Source organism: Scatophagus argus, chromosome 18 (genome assembly GCF_020382885.2).
Source record: "Scatophagus argus isolate fScaArg1 chromosome 18, fScaArg1.pri, whole genome shotgun sequence".
Taxonomy (NCBI): Eukaryota; Metazoa; Chordata; class Actinopteri; family Scatophagidae; genus Scatophagus; species Scatophagus argus.
Window position 1 is genome coordinate 15387485 of NC_058510.1, and position 20625 is coordinate 15408109.

The 20625-nt window shown below is 42.5% G+C and overlaps 1 protein-coding gene across 4 annotated transcripts in view; it reads left to right on the plus strand.

Annotated features, from left to right (window-relative positions):
• Window positions 1–20625, plus strand: part of LOC124049562 (partitioning defective 3 homolog) — a 314519-nt gene that overhangs the window by 138969 nt on the left and 154925 nt on the right. For 3 of the 4 annotated variants that reach the window (XM_046371346.1, XM_046371348.1, XM_046371349.1), the window contains exons 6-12: window positions 6023–6129; window positions 6890–6973; window positions 10820–10945; window positions 13116–13343; window positions 14496–14683; window positions 19789–19928; window positions 20133–20261. In XM_046371346.1, coding sequence (XP_046227302.1) covers window positions 6023–6129; window positions 6890–6973; window positions 10820–10945; window positions 13116–13343; window positions 14496–14683; window positions 19789–19928; window positions 20133–20261 — 1002 coding nt within the window. The remainder of the gene's footprint in view (window positions 1–6022; window positions 6130–6889; window positions 6974–10819; window positions 10946–13115; window positions 13344–14495; window positions 14684–19788; window positions 19929–20132; window positions 20262–20625) is intronic. The other variant, XM_046371347.1, reaches the window with a different exon arrangement.

The following is a 20625-nucleotide window of genomic DNA, read 5'->3' on the forward strand; positions in this document are numbered from 1 at the left end:
TCGCACGTATTGAAAATATATTATATCATACACTTCACTGACAGTATGCAACCGAGAATTGAGATATATCAATGAATAAAAAAATAAAGCCTCATCTCCCCATTGGGGTTGGTTATCATTTAGGTTATATATTTGGGTTCTTATCAAATTGTCGCTGCTAATTGTTAGCATTAGCTCATTATGAGGCCTTATAGAAACCTTATATAAACAATGCTGCAGAAAAATCTTTGTCGTTTGAGACAGACATCCTGTCAATGATTTGGGGATTTACACCTTTATGACATAGTGACAGGTTAAGACAGACAAGAAAAGGATAGGGACTCTTAGTTTATGGTGGTTCACTTACTACCAGGTTAACTACTGGGACGCTCAGTTGTTGTTTCTTTGGCAATGGTTCCAATTCAGAACAGGTTCTTGATACCCAACCCCACTCCCTACTGTCTTAACCTAACACATATTTGACTCTTTCTCCTCATTATCAAAAGGAATAGTACATCTAATCTGAAATGAAAATGCTCTCCTTTGAACAAGGCTGGAGCCCATGGGTGTGGGGTGTGAAATATGAAAGACAACACATGTCCTCATCAGAGGACAGGCACGGCCTTGTCTTCTCCAGTTGGCACACAGACATAGCAGTGCAGTATGGTAACCCTCCTCTCTGTTTCTTTATCCCACATAAATGCAAAGCAACAGATAGCAGACACTGCGGGTCACACTGCTTTGATTTCCTTCCAGGTCTGCAGTTTCCAGTCCAACAGGGAGCTAATAGTTTGCACAAATGAAAAATTCACTGACAGAGTCGGTATAAAGCTGTACACTCTTTGCACAACTCTCCTCACCTCAACACAATAAATGCTCATTTCTGTGCATTGAAGTCACCATTAGCTTACCTCATTATGATTGTTAAGATCTCAACAATATGAAGAAGATGAGAAAGTATGCTGAAACTGGTTTTAGCCTATCTGCTGACATGCATTAAGTGCCATTTAGGGAACTTGTGGGTAGGATGAAGGAGGTCATTATGACCCTCTCATCATCCACTAACCAGTTTAACTCTTCGCCCAGCCTTTTATAATGTCCCCCTATCGGCAACATAAATGTAAATAAGTGTCTCATAATCCTAGTCATTGTGACGCATTGGCATTAATGGAACTGGAGTCCAATTGTGGAATAAGGGGTTAAGGATGGTGGAGAGGGTGGGGCTGGGTCCTTGGGTGCAACAGTCATATCCAATTAGTTCATAGAAGCCATTTTGGTGCCCAATTTGGCCCTAATGGTAGTTTCCTCTGAGGGGGTGGATATGAGCGATAATAGACCTTCTGTAACATGAAGAATCATCCATGTGTGGTGAATTCTGTTACAGCTTTGACCAGGTCATCCTACACACTGCATATGCCATCCATCGACAGCTGGTGAACGCTACTGCTCTATTTTGAAGTACACAAGCTGGGTTCATCTGTTGTCCAAATGTAAATGTCCAATGCCGTAAAGCCTCTTTAACTGCTGACTGAGAGCAGCGAGATTCTGGCTCCAGTTAAGATGGAAAAATATTGGCAGTTGCTTTGTGAGGTCAAAGGAACTTTAATAGGACCATTAGGAGTTATTACCAGCAGCTTGTCTCTGTATGTCAATGCCATTGTGCAATGCAGCAGCACTGTGAAGTCCTGTTTGGTCTTGCCTGTTGTACAGTGTTTAGCCGAACCGCTTTAACTGGAGGTAATGAGTGTGCAATTATGGCTCCTTAACCTTTTGTGAAGGAAAGGAAAAGCTGCTTTTTTTTCTGCTCGCTGAAAAATTGTTCTTTTCACATGTTGCCATCATTTGTTACTTTTGGCTGGTTTAGTGTTTCCATAAGGGGCATATGTCACCTTGCACAATTAATGTTTCATATTTTTAGCCAGCCATATCAGGAGGGAGGGCAATCTTCATAAATGTTTCAACAGCCATTTTGCTAAAGGCTCCGTTTCCGTTAACATTTCTTGTTTCTGTTATTTGTTCGTACAGTGAACACAGCACATTGTCCATTTTTCAGACATTTCTATATGCCGTTCTTCTGTCTCTTTTGCTCTGCTGGGTACAAAGAGCCCATTGTAAGGCAACGTGTGACATCGTCTGACAGACAGGGAGGCCTGTTTCTCTCATGAAGCTCTCACACAGATGTGAACCTCATCCCTGAAGGAGGGGTGGTGTCCCGAAACTCACCATTCGCTGTGACCTTTGAACCTGTCCTTGTTAAGCCCTCGATGCTGAAGATAGGCTCAGGAGGGAGTCCCCAACCCCACTGCATGTTGTACTTGCCCTTAGCTAATGGTATGACACACACACACACACACACACACACACACACACACACACACACACACACACACACGCGTGCGCTTATTGTAGGTATCTGTTAGGACAATGGTTGATGGAGGATGACAGCTCCTCAGAACACACCCTGTGCCCCAACCCTGCAGCAGTGGACTTGAATTTGTGTTTGTGTGTGTGTACGTGTGTGTACAGTTTTCCCCCTCCCAAACAGACAGTGGCTACCTCCCTCCTGCCTCCCATTCTGCCATCCTCCCACACCCTCCTTGGTCCTTTTACCATTCCAACCTGTCTGTCCATTTGAAGGTAACAAGACTCTGCACTTTGCTCTCCCTCTCCTTCTCCTTTTTCTTCACCCTCTTTCTCTCTCCCTTATTTTCTTATATGAGTCTCAATAATCTAATGCTGCAGCTGTCCTATGGCCAAGCCTCTCTTGCTTTTTCTTCCGTTCATTGTTAAAGAGGCTGGTGAATTTTTGGCCACAGATCAGGGCTCTGAAAGCTCCCTACTGCACAGGGGGAAGGGAGAGAGACGAGGGGAGGGAGGGAAGCATAGAGAGATGGAAAGAGCGAGAGCTCGGAATGGGTGCCATGGGGAGTTGAAAAGCCTTGTTGCTTCCCCACTCCACTGGTTACCAAGGGATCAACAGGGTGCTAAAAGCTCTCTGGGGAGGAAGAAATGGAGGGTTTTTACAGAGGAGAAAAGAGGAGATTCAGTATGATGGAGAGACAAAGGAAAAAGGGGGGGTGAGTGGAGGGGCACGGAAAGATGGATGTACATTTAGCCTGTGTCTCTTTCTGCTGTGACTCGGTGCTTGGCTTTGCTACTTACATGGGGAAAAGCAATAAATGCTCTGGTAGAGACTGGATATTAAAGGGGATGCTTTCCCTGGGTCAGAAGGAGACGCCGATGCCTACAAAACTCACTCAACACTGAGCTGCTATAGGAAGAAGTCAGCAGCTAATCCTTCACTGCATGAAATGTCAATCTTAGCAAGTAATTATTCTACGTATTCAGTCTGATTGGTGCTTTGTGTTTGTCCGGTTACAGCACATACTTTGTCTGGAGTCTGGGATAATGAAGAGGCTGTGGCACTGCTGTTTGGATGGCCCCAGTTTTAACTCTAATGAAGCAGAGTGGCCACTTAAGCACTGCCTTGTCAATCCAGTGTCAAGTGTCAGTCATGTTTCTGCTTACGGTGGAGATTGGCCGGCAGTTGAAGCGGGTTATGCATTCAAAACCATTAGCACTAACAAAAACAGTGGTGTGAGACATATCTGCTATATGTTTCACAATATGACAGTATGTTTCAGTTGATAAACATTCGGACGGTTTTCTTTAAAAAAAAAAAAACCCAAAAAACAACAAAAAAAAACATTTCAATCAATTCCTATGAAACAGTGAAATGATTCCACTTTGATATCTGAAGTAGTTCACAGATGTCCTTGGAAGGAAAGTCAGCATTTGTAACAGAATAGACTGAAGCATATCACTGCACTTGTATCAAGGAGAAAATACTTCCAGTGAAACAAAGCAAGATTTTAAGACTCTACAACCCCCCCACCATATGATCTTTTCTGGTGCATCACTTTCTTGTATCTCTCCTCCATTGCCATATTCAACTCACTCTGCTTTGTTCACTCATGATATTTCTTTTCTTTTTCTGATTATTTTTTCTTATCACAGTATTTGTCTTTCCTTTAGTGTCATTTTCACACTCCCTCTCGCTTTTTCACACCATTAGCCTGGCGTATACCTGAATAGAAACATCACCTTGCTCTGGTGCTGCTCTGATATGTACTGGTGCCATTTGCTCTGGTAATTTCACCTGCCACATTTACACTCTCCACCTGCTTACCTGGTGCAAGTGAAGGTGTTCTCACGATAGAACTCACAGATACCATGTGTGTCTACATTCTTTACACATTCTTTGTTCGATCATGCGACATGTCTCTGATGTCTCATATATTAAAGCAGAAGAGTGCTAAGAGGCAAAGAGGGATGCAGTCCTGCCCAACCACGAGCCACCTACAGGAGCAAACTGACAGACAGGAGATTGTTGCTGAGAGATATTGAAGTTAATTACACTTCACTTTCTGTGACCATACACTGTGAATCAGCGCGTCTCTCTTGCTTCTGTTTAATGAGACAATTTGTTGAGCATCATCGCTTCCTTCATTTCTTCCCTGAGTATGAAAATGGCCCTTTTAAAGTCAACATATTCCTTTGGCATTCATGCCTCAGTTTCTGCCAATATCATCTTACATTGTTTTTGATCTTATATTCCTCTCCATTCTATACTCTCCTGTCTTTATTTACGGATTCCCACATGCAGCTAGATAAATTGTGCGTAGCATATAGCGTAGGTGCATTAAAAAAAAAAAAAATCTGGCCAACCTAGATGGGGGTTTTCACTAAAGGCTTTGTGAATCACAGACCCCGCGAGGCACCTGGGACCTCAACTGACATGTAATTAAAGGGAGGGGTGAATGGTTGACTGACTCATTTTCATACCTGATAGTTAGAGAAGGGAAACAGACAGGCAGGGTGAGTAGAGGTCTCTTAAGGTAGACTGCCGAAAACATTTTCATGCCCCCATTCCACCTTACACCCCCACCCCATCCCCACCGCCCGAATCTAATAAATAAATAGGGGACAGAGTGTCTCTGTACCACGCCTGCGTGTCACCAAAGACATCCTGGCCTCTGAATGGGGTTGAACCCATTTCCATAAAGAAGCCAGAAAGGCACAAAACCTGTTTGGATGTGCTTGACATTTTAGCAAAAGAGAGAGAGAGAGAGAGAGAGAGAAAGAAGGAGGAGGACGGTGAAGGGTGAGGGCTGGATAAAAGCAGCGCCTCACAAAGCGTTTCAGCAGACCCTCCTGAGGAGATGATGCACTGTCTGGGTACCGACAAGCTCACACACATACACACGGATGTTGATGTTCACTGTGCTTGTCACTTGTTGATGAGGCTCCCCAGCTTTTTCTGTAACTAACCTTCAACGGATGATGATTAGTTGAAATTGAGCCCTGAGTTATTAAATATGTCTCCCTCCCATTCTACATGCAGCATGTCATCACTGCATGTAAGCGCCCTACTCAGTCTGTACCATCTCCATAAAGACAGCTCAGATAAAGATTTTATTCCCCATTAAGAAGAGCATGTCTCATTCTAGAGCCTAGTTAAGTCCTCAGACGTCTGGCTTGCATGTAAAAGCCCCCGCATCCCGGCTCAGCTCCGCTGCCTAATGGGCCTGAAGGAAGATGGGTAGATGAAATGAAGAGTTCGAGGGAAGCAAATGACAGCAGGCACGACCACTTTCCTTCTGCACTCTAGACCTGATCATACAAAGATCCGGCAGCGGTGCCGCGCCCCGGGCCAGACCTGATTGATTGAGCTGGAGAAATCGATCAGGGCCACCATGTCACTACAGTCACTGAAGAGTTTGGCTGGGAAGAAACATTAAATGCAGTATCTGAGATGCGGTACTGAAAATCTGTTTTGATTTAGAACAGAGGCCGTGTTCCTGCAGGTAATTGGATTAAAAGCCAGAGGAAAGATATAGGCAGGAAAGCAGGAGATTCAAGCATAGCCAAATAGAAATAATGACAGAGATGGGATGAGGATTTTCTTTTTTTTCTTTCCACTTTCTTTACCTTGATGGAACAGTCTTTTAATGATTTATCCTGTCTTTTTCTTTCTCTTAAGGAGGAAGACGAAGAAGAGCAAAGGAAACAAGAACGGAGGATTGAACGGATAGAGCCAGTAGGAAGGGCCGATTCTTCACTGGAACATTCACCTGTTTTAAGCCTAGAGTGAGTGCCTACACCTCCACCACCACCACCACCTCCATGACTGCATTTGAATAGTTCTCATCGAAATTGTTCATGATTATGTGACTATTACGTCATTTTGTAATTCTTTTGGTCAAATGTTATTCCTGCCATAATAGACCTTTTCATTGTTACTGTAATATGTCTAATTTGAGTGAAATGACCTGTTAATTTATTACAGTAATACCAGAAAGGTTAATGACCACCAGAACATCATAGCTAAACAAATATTTGCTTGTGATGTTGACTCAAATTGTACATCAAGAACACGACTTCTTCCATCAACATCATCACACACATCTGCATCGACAGCTGCATGTGTTCATTTGTTTTCACGTCTTTATCCATCCAAATTAAACCTGTCGTCCTCAGCCTCCCTTCCTCACACGTTTTTCAATTAATCTGTTCTCTTTTAGCACAACAGTCTGATCTTAATCACTTAATTGGAGTCTCCATTTGGGTCCCTAATCGACCCTGAGGTCCACCAGCCTGACTTTGTAATGGATGACTTTGTGTAGACAAGACAATGCAGCCTCCAGTAATAAGGCCGCACCAACCCCCATCCCATACATCCCACCAACGTCTTGTCATGTTTGACTATGTCGTCTTTTATTTCTTCCTTTTTTTTTTTTTTTTTTACATTTTCTCGTGTTTTTTTCTTTTTATTTGTTATTCATGCATGTCTCCCCACTGCCTCCACCTCCTTCTCGTCCTCTCGGCCTCATCCATCATCTTCCCGCAGAAGCATGCTCAAGCCGGTCGAGGTGTCCAATGAAGGAGGGCCCTTGGGGATCCATGTAGTGCCTTTCAGTTCGCAGGATGTCAGGTAAAGAAAAAATGAATAAAATAAAATCTGAGAATCAATTCAACTCAGTGTACAACAATAGCTAGTTTGCTTCACCATCCATAATGTCTCCTGCATCCTTTGGTTTGAAGCGCTGTGGATGTTACTTTCTTTTTACTTTTGCTCATCTTTTCACTCATCTTTTTTTCTCAGTTTCTCTAACTCTCTGCTTGCTGTTCTTCAACTCTTTTAGCACGTTGCTGTAGGCTATCTTTTTCTCTGACTCTGATTCCCCCGTCCATCTTTTTATTTTTGTGAGTCTCACTGCTGAACCACCACGCCCATACCCAGCACTGCTCATATCCCTCAACTTGAAAGTCCCCAGTGGGAAGGAGAACAGATGAAAGTAGCTTTGTTCTTGACTGCACAGTTTCTCCAAGTTGTGCTTTTTTTAAAAAATTCTAACATATGTCTTTAGTCACAAAGGTGTTCGCTCTGCGTCGGAGGTGATGCACACTGCTTCTTTTTGCCTTTTTTTTTTGTAATCGATGGGGACTGCCGATGACAGGGTTAAAGAGGCGGAATGCATCCCAGTTTATAGTTACTCCAGAAAAAATAAAGGACAGAGAAAGTGGCCAGATGTAATCAAACTAAAAGCTTGTGGAGAATACAGATCCCTGCTGCACGCCAAGCCACTGGCACACCACCAAGGTGAATGTGACTACTCAGCGCTGGTAGAGCGAGGCGGGGGAATGAGGTGAAAAGACGGAGTGAGGAGATGAAATGGGATGACATTTGAGCGAGAGAGGACAGCTGTCATTGAGGATTGCTGCGTGTCATTTCTTTGGGACCCTAATCCCATTGCTGTTTATAAGCAAGTGTCAGGAAACTATATTTAGCTTTGACCTCATGTGACTGACTTCCTCAGAAGCTGTGACACTTCTGAGTCAGAGCACGAAAATAATGATTCACGATGCGTTGCGCCGTGGAATATTGCTCGAATAAACTTCAGATCTAACAGTTTATTTGACACACTGTTATCCTCAAGCTCTTCAGCATTAACACTAAAAGAGACTGCATCTTGTGAAGGGGAATGCTCCATTGCCAGTAAATTTCTTCTCCATCAGCTGAGGTCGGCACTAATAGCAATCAGAGCTTTCCGTTGACTTCAGGCATGATAAGACTTAGCGTCTGGTCAGTGGGCTGATGCAAATGGCCCAGCCCAGCTTTTTCCTGTGTGCTGTGAGCGAGGACAGGAGGCATTAGGCTCAGCAGGCTGTCATTAGTGTCTAGACAAGGGCCACAGGGTCAGACAGCCAGCAGAACCAGACAGGAAGCAAGGAACTGCACGCCGCTTCACTGTACTGACATCAAGTTAGATCCAAGCAGCAGGGACAGACAGCTGCAGGAGAGAGTCTAGAGACTCAGAAACACTGTACACTTAGAGATTCAGCAGACATCTCTCTCTCTCTCTCTCTCACGCACACACACATAGACAAAACATTACCTGCAAATAAACTCATGGACTTACCTAGAGTGGTGTATTTGCACACAGATTCCTGTTGTCTCTGCCTCTCTTACACACAATTTGTGAGCAGCGCCAGTGCTATGCATACACAGATAGCCTGCACATCTGCGCACACACACACATGCACACACACACACGCACACACACCCCTCTTGCAGATGCATTCTTTGCTTAATGAACTTCTCATTCCATGACCAGTTTCAATTGTAAACAAACTGTGGACATAATTGCCGTGCATAAATGGATCCTGATTGGATTATTATTTGATTAAAGGCAGCAGATAAGAGCAGGTGGCCTCGTCCAAATCATTCCTCAGCACTGCTGCCCAGCCACAAGATGGAGTCAAGCCATACAGTTTATTCCAGTTCTGGTTATTCTGTTCTATGAAAAGTGGGACTTATCAGGCCAAATGTTTTTCTCCATATTCTGCAGAGAATCATCAAACTATAAACTCCTTGTACTTATATTTAGCAAACTAATGAATTTGCTGATTTATAACTTGTGAGAATGCCTTTTAGATTTTGCTTTAGCGCTCCTGCTTTCCCCAAGTAACTGATTTTTATCTTAAAAACAACCTTATCAGTGTCAAGTGGAGGAATGGAGAGGGTGGCCTTGCATTACAGTCATCACATAATAGTGCTTTTTACGAAATCATCATCTTCTTCATATCTCTAAAAGATGCTGCTTTATCCCCAGTCCTCCCTGTTGCTGCTTTGAATACTGATTAGGGATCAACCAAAACTCCTTTATCCACTGTCTCCTGTCTGCTACCAGACCAGAAGTCATTAGCGTTTGTCCACTCTGTAATCTCCATGCCTAATACTTTGTTTTCAAGCTGCCAACACTTATGGAGATAAAGCACAATCATGTCCACTTCCACACCGCCTGCAATTACTCTCTGTTCAACACACTTAAGCTGACCTGGCAACGCCAGCTCAGACACCGAGAAAAAGGGAAAGGGCCTTTTGTGATCTTTAATTTGAACTTAATGCTGAACCCTTTACCCCCCTTGGGAAGCCGAGATGAGTCTGCGGTGCGAACGTGGATGTCCACATTATACAGCCAATTAGAGCAATGTCCTGAAAGTGGACGTGTTTGGTTGAAATGCTAAAGAGCTCTGCAAATCTACCCTCTTTGCCTGCGGTAAACAGGGTCTTAATTTAAATGTGCTGCTGTTTATGTGTAATGTGAAATGATTTGAAGTAACTGAAAATTATGAAAAGCACGCAGCTTATGTCCTTGCCACTGATACGCTGTTGGTTGCAGTATAATATCTTGCAATCTTAGTTTGACTTCTGAATAGTTTTGGCTGTGATATATTTCATCATTATTTTTAATTTCCCAAAAGTAAGATTCCTGACTTTTTGTCAGTTTATGCAAGGACACCAGACGTTTGCACTCAGTCAGTCTACCTGCTACCTCAGGCATCGAGCGCCTTAGAGACGAATGGAGTTTGTAGATCTGCTGTGCGAGCGCACATCAGATCTCTTTGCGTGTGGTTATCCTCAGGGCCTAACTAAAGCCCCAAAGGAGCTCACTGATGTATTTATTTAGAGGAGGGAGTGGAGGGGAGACGGGAGACGGGGGGGGGGGGGGGCGTATTTGAAGGTAAAGGTTGCCTTTTTTGAGTAGTGCTGAGATGGCACCGCCGAGGAGCTGCTCGGGTACTTATTACAGTGCTGTGGCTTGCGTCTTAAGCTCCATTGAAGGTAACTGCAGCGTTTCCTCTGAAGCTATGAGATGATCTCCTAGCTGTTGGTCTGGATTGCCTCAGACAACCCACCATGTCATTCTCTCAATCCTGCCCACAGAAAGGCAGACAGAGTAGGGGACAGAAGCACAGACAGAGGCTTAAAATTTAGTTAGGAATGCAGTACTTCTCCAGGCCTCAGGAAAATCCACGTCTTTATCCAAGCTTAAAGTTTAGAAAGTTAACTTTAGGTGACAGTACAGTGCAAAGGTATGGGACATTATTGGAGGAATAAAGTTATTTTGTAAACGTAATTACTTTGCGTGTCTTTTAAAGTTTAACGATAATAAAATTCAATAGTTACTTTTTATCTTTTCATTTGTTCTTTCAGACTTGCTGGCTTATAAAATGCACACAAAACTCTGTCAGCTCTGGATGTTATTTTTGCCTTTCTTTCTTGATCCTTTATTCTTTGGATAATTCACACCACTTGTATGTGATATTCACTCCTTTTTCCTCCTCCGTGTCTTCTTTTCAAGACTTTCATGGCCTGTCATTACCTTTTTCCCTTTGCCTGCTGTTCTGCACTTTGATATGTGACTGTGTAAAATTACTGCAGTATGTTTGTGGATTATATTTGATCTGTAAGCTGTTATGCAATCATTTCCAGGACTCAGGGCTTGCTAGTGAAGCGTCTGGAGCGTGGGGGAAAAGCCGAGCAGGAGCATCTCTTCAAGGAGAACGACTGTATCGTCAAAATTAATCAGAAAGACATTCGCCACCTGCGCTTCGAACAGTAAGCTCGGACGTCAGCCCTCTATTGACAGTCATGACATGTCCTCTTTTCCACACAGCATCATAGCTTCTGAATTTCCCACTCCCTGTAACTTTTCAGATAATATCCTCTTCTTGTCAGGTGCACTGAACACCATGCTAATTTAAATTTCCTTCACTGCTTCCAAAGCTAAAAGGACACACACTGTATTGTGATTCACAGTCCACTGTAGTTATATAGCCCATACTGAGAGCACTGCGTTGGTCATTAACTGCTGTGATAGTGAAGAGAGTTGCTGTTGAGAAGTGGATGCCAAACTTGAGAGAGATGTGGCTGCACGATAACACAGAAATGTCTTTTTCTTTGTGGACCTTCCTGTAACAGGTCTCACTGACCTGCAGTCCTTCACCACCGCTTTGCCCTCTGATCCAAACCGCCTACGCTCTTGTCTCGATTTGTTTCTGTCGATTTATCGCTCCCCTTCATTTCCTGGAGTGGAATGAAGATATAAACCTGGGACTTTTCCCCCCATTTACCCAAAGCCAGCCTTCTCCCTTTCCCACACATAAGCTTTAATGTGCACACTCTTACACATACTTGCACATGCCCTGACACACACACTGTTACACTGAGCTGTAAAGTATTATCTGTACATGTGTGTGTGTGTGTGTGTCAGGCTAAGAAATAGATTGCCTCTCCTCCAGGCTGGATTCTGGAGGCAGTACGGAGGCCTGCTTGGCTCTCTCCCTTATCATCTACTGCTCCACAGGAGGAAATAGCCCAGATTCCTGCCAACAAATGCCCAGCCTGCAGTCAGGCTGGGCTGGACATAGTCATCTAAAACCACTGGGCTTTGAGCCACCCTGCTGCATGATGGACAGAAACTGAGACAGAAACCAAGTTTGGAACCCCTCTGCATTCAGAAGTAGATTCAGTCAGAGACTATTTGTTCCTTTTCTTGAGCAACCCTATTACTGTCAAAATATATTTTTTAAGCAAGACAATTTTATAACCAGGTTTGGATGAGAAAAGAAAATCTCCGCATCAGCAGGGAAAACTCTAAACTATCATGGCTACCTTACCACATTATGTTAATGTGTTTACCAGACTGTGTACAAAGCCACTAAGATTTTAGGATGCTTCTTTTTTTCCTTTCAAAACAATGCTTTTGTCATTAGTAAACATCCCAGTTTCCTTCCAAGACTTTTCTAGTGTGAAAGAGGCTTACAAACCAAATCCACAAGGGAGTGATGTTTTGTAGCGTTCTGCACTTACCATCCCCTGCCAAACACACACTCCTCACCGGCATCCAAATGCATATGATGTTTGTGATTCTGCATGAAAATTAGGAGAAGGAGCTAAACTTTCTTTCCCGGTCTGCCATCGCTCTCTCGCATGGTATTACTGGCGTGGTAATGGGGGTCTGAAAAGAGGAGGTGGGATTGTTGGAATCCAGACATGCACCGTGCCTCTGGCCCCTTGTGCTGCAGTGTGGCCCACTCCTGCTCAGTCTATCTATATGCTAAGTGCCACTAGCAAACCCAGACTAAACAATTGTTGCGTCTGGGAATGGTGTTGAGCTCTTGTCTTGGCTTATTTGGCCCCAACACTCATAAGAAACTCAGTGTGTGTTTTGGGCCTGTTTTTTTTTTCTTATTTTGTGTGTAAGAAATGAAGTGTGTGTCTGCTTACTTTGGAGCCTCATTGTCTGGAAAGCTTCCTTGGTGCATGATTCATCGTCTCCGTTCTTATTGTCAACTGGTGTCCACTCCTCTCTAACCACACAGACGCGCACAAAGACACAGACCATTATACTGTGGAGACACTTGGATACTTCATACAGTGTGTTTCACTGGCATAATATAGAATGAACAATATATAATGTTCGATCACTGGCTCACCATGCTTATCTCTTTCCTGCCTTGATGCTGGTAATTTTAGATAATGTAATTTTTGTCCTCTGCTGCTATGTAGTGAGTAGCCTTGCGATTAGCCATAGCAGCTCTCCCTATCACCTCTCAGCATACAGTACCACAGAGCCTTCCTTATCCTTCTGTATCTTTCAAGCTATGATAATACATTATTGTACTTGTATCTCTTATCATGTTAGAGCTAAGTCATTCCTGCCTGTGTGACCTCCCCTTCTCGACCTATCTCTGTGTCCCCCTCTCTCTCCATTTATTACCTCCAGAGCCCAAAACATTTTCAGGCAGGCAATGCGTTGCCCCCTCATCCTCTTCCACGTGGTCCCCGCTTCCATGAAGAGGCAGTACGAGCTGCTTTCAGCACGGAGCGAGCTCAGCCCACCTCAGTCCAACAGAGTTCGCTTTAGCCAAGACTTTCAGCAGCCAGGGGACAGGTCCAGTGTGGTGGGGGGGCCGATGTCCAGATCTGGACCACAACCAGGCCTCAACCACAAGTAGGTTTCCTTTTTGTTTCTGAGGCTGTGAGTTGTCTCGTGTATCCTTACGTAGCAAACATGTTGCCGTTGAGTGGATGTTAAGACGACCTGCACTGAATGAAAGGGAGACACAGAGTAGTCTACCAATAAATGAAAGCTGTTTTTCTGCCTAAACATTTGATGTGGTTTTTAATTCTGTTTTAATTACACCAGTCAATGATTTTTCTTTGATATGTTCACTATGAATCCATCAAAATTTAAAAGGCTGCACAATAAACGGCAAGAGCACAGTTTAATACTCATTTCTACCTGAGATCTCCAAGTCTGCATCACTGATCATCTTGTTAAAAGCCCATATTATGTGCCTGCGGTTACTGTTAATTTCTGTAATGTCTTTGGCCTTATTCCAGAAAGTGAAACATGTGGGTCTTTATCAAAAAGGTCCTTGTCCATAAATTTATAGTATTAATTCCAATGAAAGAATTTCATAAATCCTCTGTCATTCTCTCTGTGTTACATTTAGTCAATTTGTCAATATTGCCTACTGGAGAGATAATCATTTCATGTTAAAATAACATTATCGTGCATCTTACTTTACACATAGCAGCATGATAGATGGTGGCTATAAGAGTATATGCTAATTTAGCAGCACTTATTGTTTGCTCAAAGTAAAGAGTAAAAAACAGATTGCGTTGACAAGAAACAGACACAGAAGGGATGAATTCAATTAGCAGAGAACAATATCTAACTTTCACAAAATAACAAACCCCACCCCACAAGCAATTTGTCAACCAATAAATTATTGATAGGGAAGAAAACATCCTCATTACCCGATCAATCCATGAAGCAGACGGGGTCAGGCCCACATGTCTGTTATCCCAAGCTGCTGTCACCATCATTATTTCCAGCAGTGGCCTAAAAGTTGTTCCTAAGATGTTGTTATACGGTAACATAATTATGAAAGAAATTTTGTTCTTCTGGTTGTTTTTGAAATTGATGTGCATCATCATTTGTGGAATCTACTTCTAGGTAATTGAAAAAAATACCAAAACAGCATGCTAGAAATGCAGAAAGAATGACATTTTTTGCTTTCCTTTCTACAACATTATGTTACCGACGGTCTGTTTGTGTAGGTAAAAACAAATGAAACACTGACCCTTTACCTTGTAGCCATCAGGGACCTCTGGCAGGAAGTACCCCAGAGTCGAGCCGACGGTATCCAACGTTACCCCACAACTTGGTCTCCAGGACCTCGTCAGCCCCCTCCCCCTCCCTGCAGCGCAGGATAAGCACAAATCCATCCACCAGCACTTACCTAAAGAACAAAGGCCGCAGATTCAACATCCAGCTGGAGAAAGGTAAAAACCATCACGCACATGAATACATGTTTGCTAAAAAAAATGTTCAGCATTTTCCTGAATATGATAAAATTGAAAGACAAAAACTTCAGCAGATGGTAGGAATAACCACACAAAGGTGCACTTGATTTTCTTAGACTTTGCTTTTCCTCAGCCATTCACTTCTTTAGGTCACATGCAAATGACAGCAGATTGCTGCAAAATAACGCTACACACCTCTACAAAGAGAAAACAGCTCTGTTGCAGCTCACTTCTCTGAGACACAAGATTACCAGATCTCATTAATCCTGTGATACAACCTCCTTTTCAACTTTAAGAACTTTAACGTTTCATCCTGATATGTATTACAAAGCAAACATCTCTGTGTCACATTTTGAGATATCATGTAAGCGTTTGCACCGTGACATGCAATAGCATTATGACTGAAATATTGTTGATTTGATGCAATCATGTAAATTGTTTCACAGTCTTTTATTGTTTATTTCTGCCACTCCTGTAGCTGCGTATTGGTGGTGCTGTGTGCTCACACTGTGTTGCTCGGCACCATCCAGACAACAATATGTTTTACTGCAAAAGCAGTTTCTTCATTTGTTGCTGTTGCTGTCATGTGCACTCACCATTAACCTACAATAATCAAAATATCAGGTGCACTTGAAGATGCCCACACAGTCCCTTCACCTGATACTTTCCGCTTTACACTTACTGTTGTGTTTGTTTGATTTAGAATAAGGCCTTTAAAATACCACTTTGGAAATAAAATAAATTAATTAATAAATAAAAACAAAATACCTTTTTTAAACTGGTTCTGCCAACATTTCTGTCAATCACTTCAATGACAAATTAAAATGACATCCTTTCATCATTCTGTGTAATTGATATTACAGAATCAAAGTGAGCAGGATCTGTTGTGCAGGCTGGTCGATTCTCCACAAGGCAGATCCAGCAGCATTCAGCTGCTTTTTAAGTTCGCTTCAAGACGCTGTTTAATTATTTTTGATCATCAAGCTGCTCATGTGACAGTCATAAACAAGTTCATCCTTCAAGGAAGAGCACATGCAAATAAACCCTCTCTCTCTCTCTCTCTCTCTCTCTCTCTCTCTCTCTCTTTCTATCACTGCCTCTGTCACACAAGTTCTACTCTGTCACCCCTCTTTACTCCACATTGAGTCAAAGGGGACAAAGGGCCATATCATCATCTGTATGCATTTATCTTCTCCACGGTAAACAATAGAGCGAGGAAGAGTATCCGTCAGAAAGTATTCAAAATATTTCTGCTCGTCTTTGGGCTTTGTTTAACAGTGCAAGCCAAAAGCAAAAAGGTCGAGCGCTTCTTGAGACAGCCTGTGGTTTGATGCACTCATGCTACATCTCCTGTGCTCTTAGCAATCAGTTTCTTCCACCTGAGGTTCCTTTGTTTGCAGACTTGGACTGGCCTTGGTTACTGGACCAGTTGTATATCTAAGTCAGCCATTGTGGTGGGTTCACTGCCATGCCATATCTCATTTTCTATCTCTATATGTGTTAACAAGCAGTTGCTTATGAAAAGAACCAGTACTGAGGTGACTTGCCTCCTCTCTCTCTTTGCTTTAGCTCCTTTTTTTTTTTTCCTTTTTGGAGAAAGCAGATGCTTCATTGAAAGCTGGCACTGAGGCCATAACAGCGAGCTTCAGGGAATAGTGAGGGCAGCAATGTCGGCTAAATGCAACACGCTCTGGGGAAATACAGCCACAAGCTGCTCTAATATGTTTGGTGAAACATCCCCAAGCGCTGCCACAAGACTTCCAGAGTTTTCATACAGTGTGGGGCTGCAGTGCGAGTTATATTTTGTTGTTTATAATGTGATAAAGTTCCTCTCTTCGATTCGACACACAAGCCTCTCATTTTAGTGAAACCAAGCTGGAGAGATGTTGGTGCTGCTCCAGCAAAACACTGATGCCAGTAGTTCAGTTTATTTTTTTCTAGCCACAGCGCTTCATGGTCTAATTCAGCACCAGCCATAACTCTCAAAAGTATGCTTTCGGCCAAGTGACAGAAATGGTTTCTCAGATTATTGCTCATGATTTAAATGGGACTTACCGGATTGGATGTGCCTCTTGTAAACTTCAAGACATTTGTGAACTCTAAATGGACATGAATTATCGTTCAAATGTTGCTGAAGTGGAAATTTAACTGAGCACTAAAATCAGACACAGTTGAGAGAAATGTGCTTCTGAAATCCATTTTGACAGTTCCATTTGATTACCATCAGATTTTATCACAACTAATGTACGTCTAGAAGGGCCTCAGCAGTGTTGTTGTTGACTCGTTGTAATTGTTGTGATTCGGCCTAAGTGGCTCTGAGTTGTGAGTGGCGGGAGCAGATCTTGCATGGCAAATTAACAAGAGTGCCTTAATCAAATACTGCAGTCGAAAAGGACATACGCACCCCATTAAGTCATTCTAATGTGCCTCAGCTTCTCCTCATGTTTGCTGTTTAATTGGCTTATTGGAGCCAGGATTCCAACTAATCCAGAAAGGGATACAATTACTTTTATCCTGGTCTTCTATTACCCAAAATAAAGACGTCAGTGGTTAATTACTGCAGGCCTGTTAGAGATGCATTCCCCTAATTGCCTGATTGGAGAACATTAACGACTGGAGCTTACAATGGGCCGGAGTTTGATTCTCCTCATTAGGTTGTGTGCAGGGAGGGCCAGGGCAGAGGGAATGGACTGGCATAGGAGGGGGAGGGGGGTCACAGTGCAAAAGGGGAACGAAGAAAGTGATGCTGAGGACTTGTAAAAGAAGCCATAATGTGTAGCTTATCCTGATCCAAAACTGTAAGACATTGGTACTACCGTCATCTTTTTTGGTTGGAAATAAAATCTCCCTTCTTTTATAAATCTATCTTTCCAAATCAGTTAAATTCAGTTTATTCTTATAGTATTACATCACAACAAAAGGTAACTTTATGACACTTTCCGCATAGAGCAGTTCTGGACCGCACTCTTTAAATTAGTCTTTATCATAGAAAGCCAACATTTCCCCCATGATCGAGCACTTGGTAAGAGTGGAAAAAGAAAAACTGCCTTTATAGTTTCATAGTACTCTGAGTAGGGGGCTGACTGACATGTTTGTGGTGTGACCTTGTATTGAAAGTTAGGAATTCATGCCGACAAACTCTGCAGCTATTTCTGTCTAGTTATTATGGATAGCACGTCATTATCATCAACAGCTCAACTTTTTTTGACTTTATAAGCAACCTCCTCATCACCTTTCCACAAGTTTGTTTATGTGCAGAAGTCAAGCGAAAGTTACGATCTGCGCTTCTCCCTCTTTGTGTTTCTTGTTCATCAACACCATCACTGTCAGTGAGACGACAGACAGTTCGACAGACTGCTTGAGAGACGTTCTGGGGAAAAGTAGGCCATGATGAACCATCAGAGGTGCTGACAGCTCTGTGAAATGAGCAGCTACTTTGACTTGAATACTAATCACTGTTGTTACCATCAGAAAAGCCTCCGCTAAAACCACATAACATGACATTCCCACCTGACTGCTCAAAACAGCGAGGTTATACATAGTGGAATCTCTCTCTCTGAATGCTGTTCTTAATGACTCCTGTAATGGTATTATGTTACAGGGCCGTTGCATTTTTAAATATTCTGTCAAGGAATAACCTAACAAACACAATTTATTTGGTTTACCTTATTCCCTAGCTGACATTTGAAACCATTTCTTGCTTTTATTTGACAAATTCGGGTCTGGTAAGCGGAAAAGGTCAGGCCTCAGATCCTCTTACTTATCCGTTATTGTATTTGCTTACTTCCTCTACACCAGCAATTCATATTCATTTGATGAACCTTAAAGGTCAGCCCTGAAACCTAAAGCAAATGGCTTTGCACAGCTGATGTCTCAAGTCTTTTCTCAAATGCAGCTTTTCACTATACTTCTGAAAGACACATAGCTCTCACTCAGTGATACATCAATAGGCCAAGCAACACCTTTTAATGAGCGCATAATGATCACTGCTTTCTGTGTAATCAGAACTTTAAACTATTCTAAATATAGTTGAAAGATGCCTCGACCCAGACATGATTTGAACTTTTCATGCCAAAAAGTCTGAAGGGTTTGCTGGTTAGAACATCTGGCATATGGTACATGGATGATTTAGAAAACAGCATTTTTTGCTATTTAGGTGTAGTGCAATACATTTTAAGAGGCTATCAAAGAGCATTTTTATACATTCTGCAATCCATAATCATTCACTTCTTTCTGCTTATTCTGGTCCATAACCAGTCTTTAATCCAACCAGAACTTGCAAGAGTGGCTTTACAGTCCACATGCATTTACCATAAACGCTCAATTTTGGTTCATAGCATTGAAGCTAAATTTAGAGTTAGGGACATATTTTCATTTTTTACTTTCTAAAAAACCTGAGTGGGACACACCCTGATGGCAAACCAATAAAAAAATGTCAGGATGTATGTGAGTTTGCTTGTATTAACTATAGGAGGCTCAGAACATGGTAGAAAACCATAATTTGATCCCTTCACAGTGGTTACTCACATTACAGCAGTGATCTTTCAGAAATGAACAGTCTGGCCTCTTTCTAAGAGTCACAGTTGAAGCACGATGATGCTTTGGCACTGCATTTTTTCCTTTCTCACTTTTAAATAACCAAAATGCATAAATAGACAAAATAATCTAATTATTTCATCACTAACATAGACACCATGCTGTACAGTACATATGTAACTTTTTGAATTGAAGCAAGAAAATGGGTGTCATTATGTTTACCCGGAGAAAGATTTATGAGGTACTGGAACACTTTACTAAACATAAACACATGCATGATATTTGCTTCTTCCCAGTCAGAACATTAAAGCTTCCACAGATGGAAGCACAGCTCAAGAGCATGTAGGTTGACAGTATTTCACTTTTACTGCCCAGGTTCATGCACTCTTTTTGGCCAAACTCGCCTAATGAAATGTCTTTGAGCAAGACACTGAAATGTCAAGGATTCATCTTGTGGCGAATGATGAGACGGCGTAAGAAAAACCAACCAGTAAAATGCAATCTCATTACATTTCTACCTATCCATTTGTTTTCCAACGTTTTACTAGGTCAGGAGGGTCTTGGGTTCAGCATCACATCCAGAGATGTCCCCATTGGTGGCAGTGCCCCCATTTATGTCAAAAACATCCTTCCTCGAGGGGCTGCTATCCACGATGGCCGATTAAAAGCAGGAGACCGGCTGCTGGAGGTGAGGCAGACCTTTTTAACTCCCTATAATTTTAAGTGAATATTAAGTTCTGTGAGATTGGATGATATTTCAGAGTCTAATTACTCTTTTGGCGACACTTTATTCCTTGTTTGTTCCTAGTTTGTGTATATCTGTGTGTGCATTTATTTTTTCCTATATGTATGTGCTGACTATTTATTATTTTGTGTGTGTGTGTGTGTCTAGGTTAGCGGAGTGGACCTGAATGGTAAGAGCCAGGAAGAGGTGGTGGCCCTGCTCCGAGCCACACCCATGGGTGGGACTGTCAATCTGTTGGTGATTCGCCAAGAGGACTCCCTGCTGCCTCGAGAAGTGGTCAGTACCCAGGCTCAAGCTCCTCGGTTTATAACCTGTTTTCACTCCTGCTACCCCACTTAAGAAAAACAATCTCACTTCAACAGTTGATTGCAACGCCTTGTAATTCCTACATTTCATAACTGATATATTTGATGATTGAATTGACGGAAACTGGGTTTTTCGCATAACTTAGGTCATTTTTTACTCTGACTGAACCAAACTCTGTGCCGATATGATACATATGCTGGGTCACTTTAATCTCTTTGATTCAGCATATCCTAGTTGACTCAATGAACTCACTCTAGGAGTATGGCAAAGGTCATGGTGGCTGCACTGATGTGCCTTTTTGCTCCTTTCGCCATTCAACTTCTCCGTCCATCAT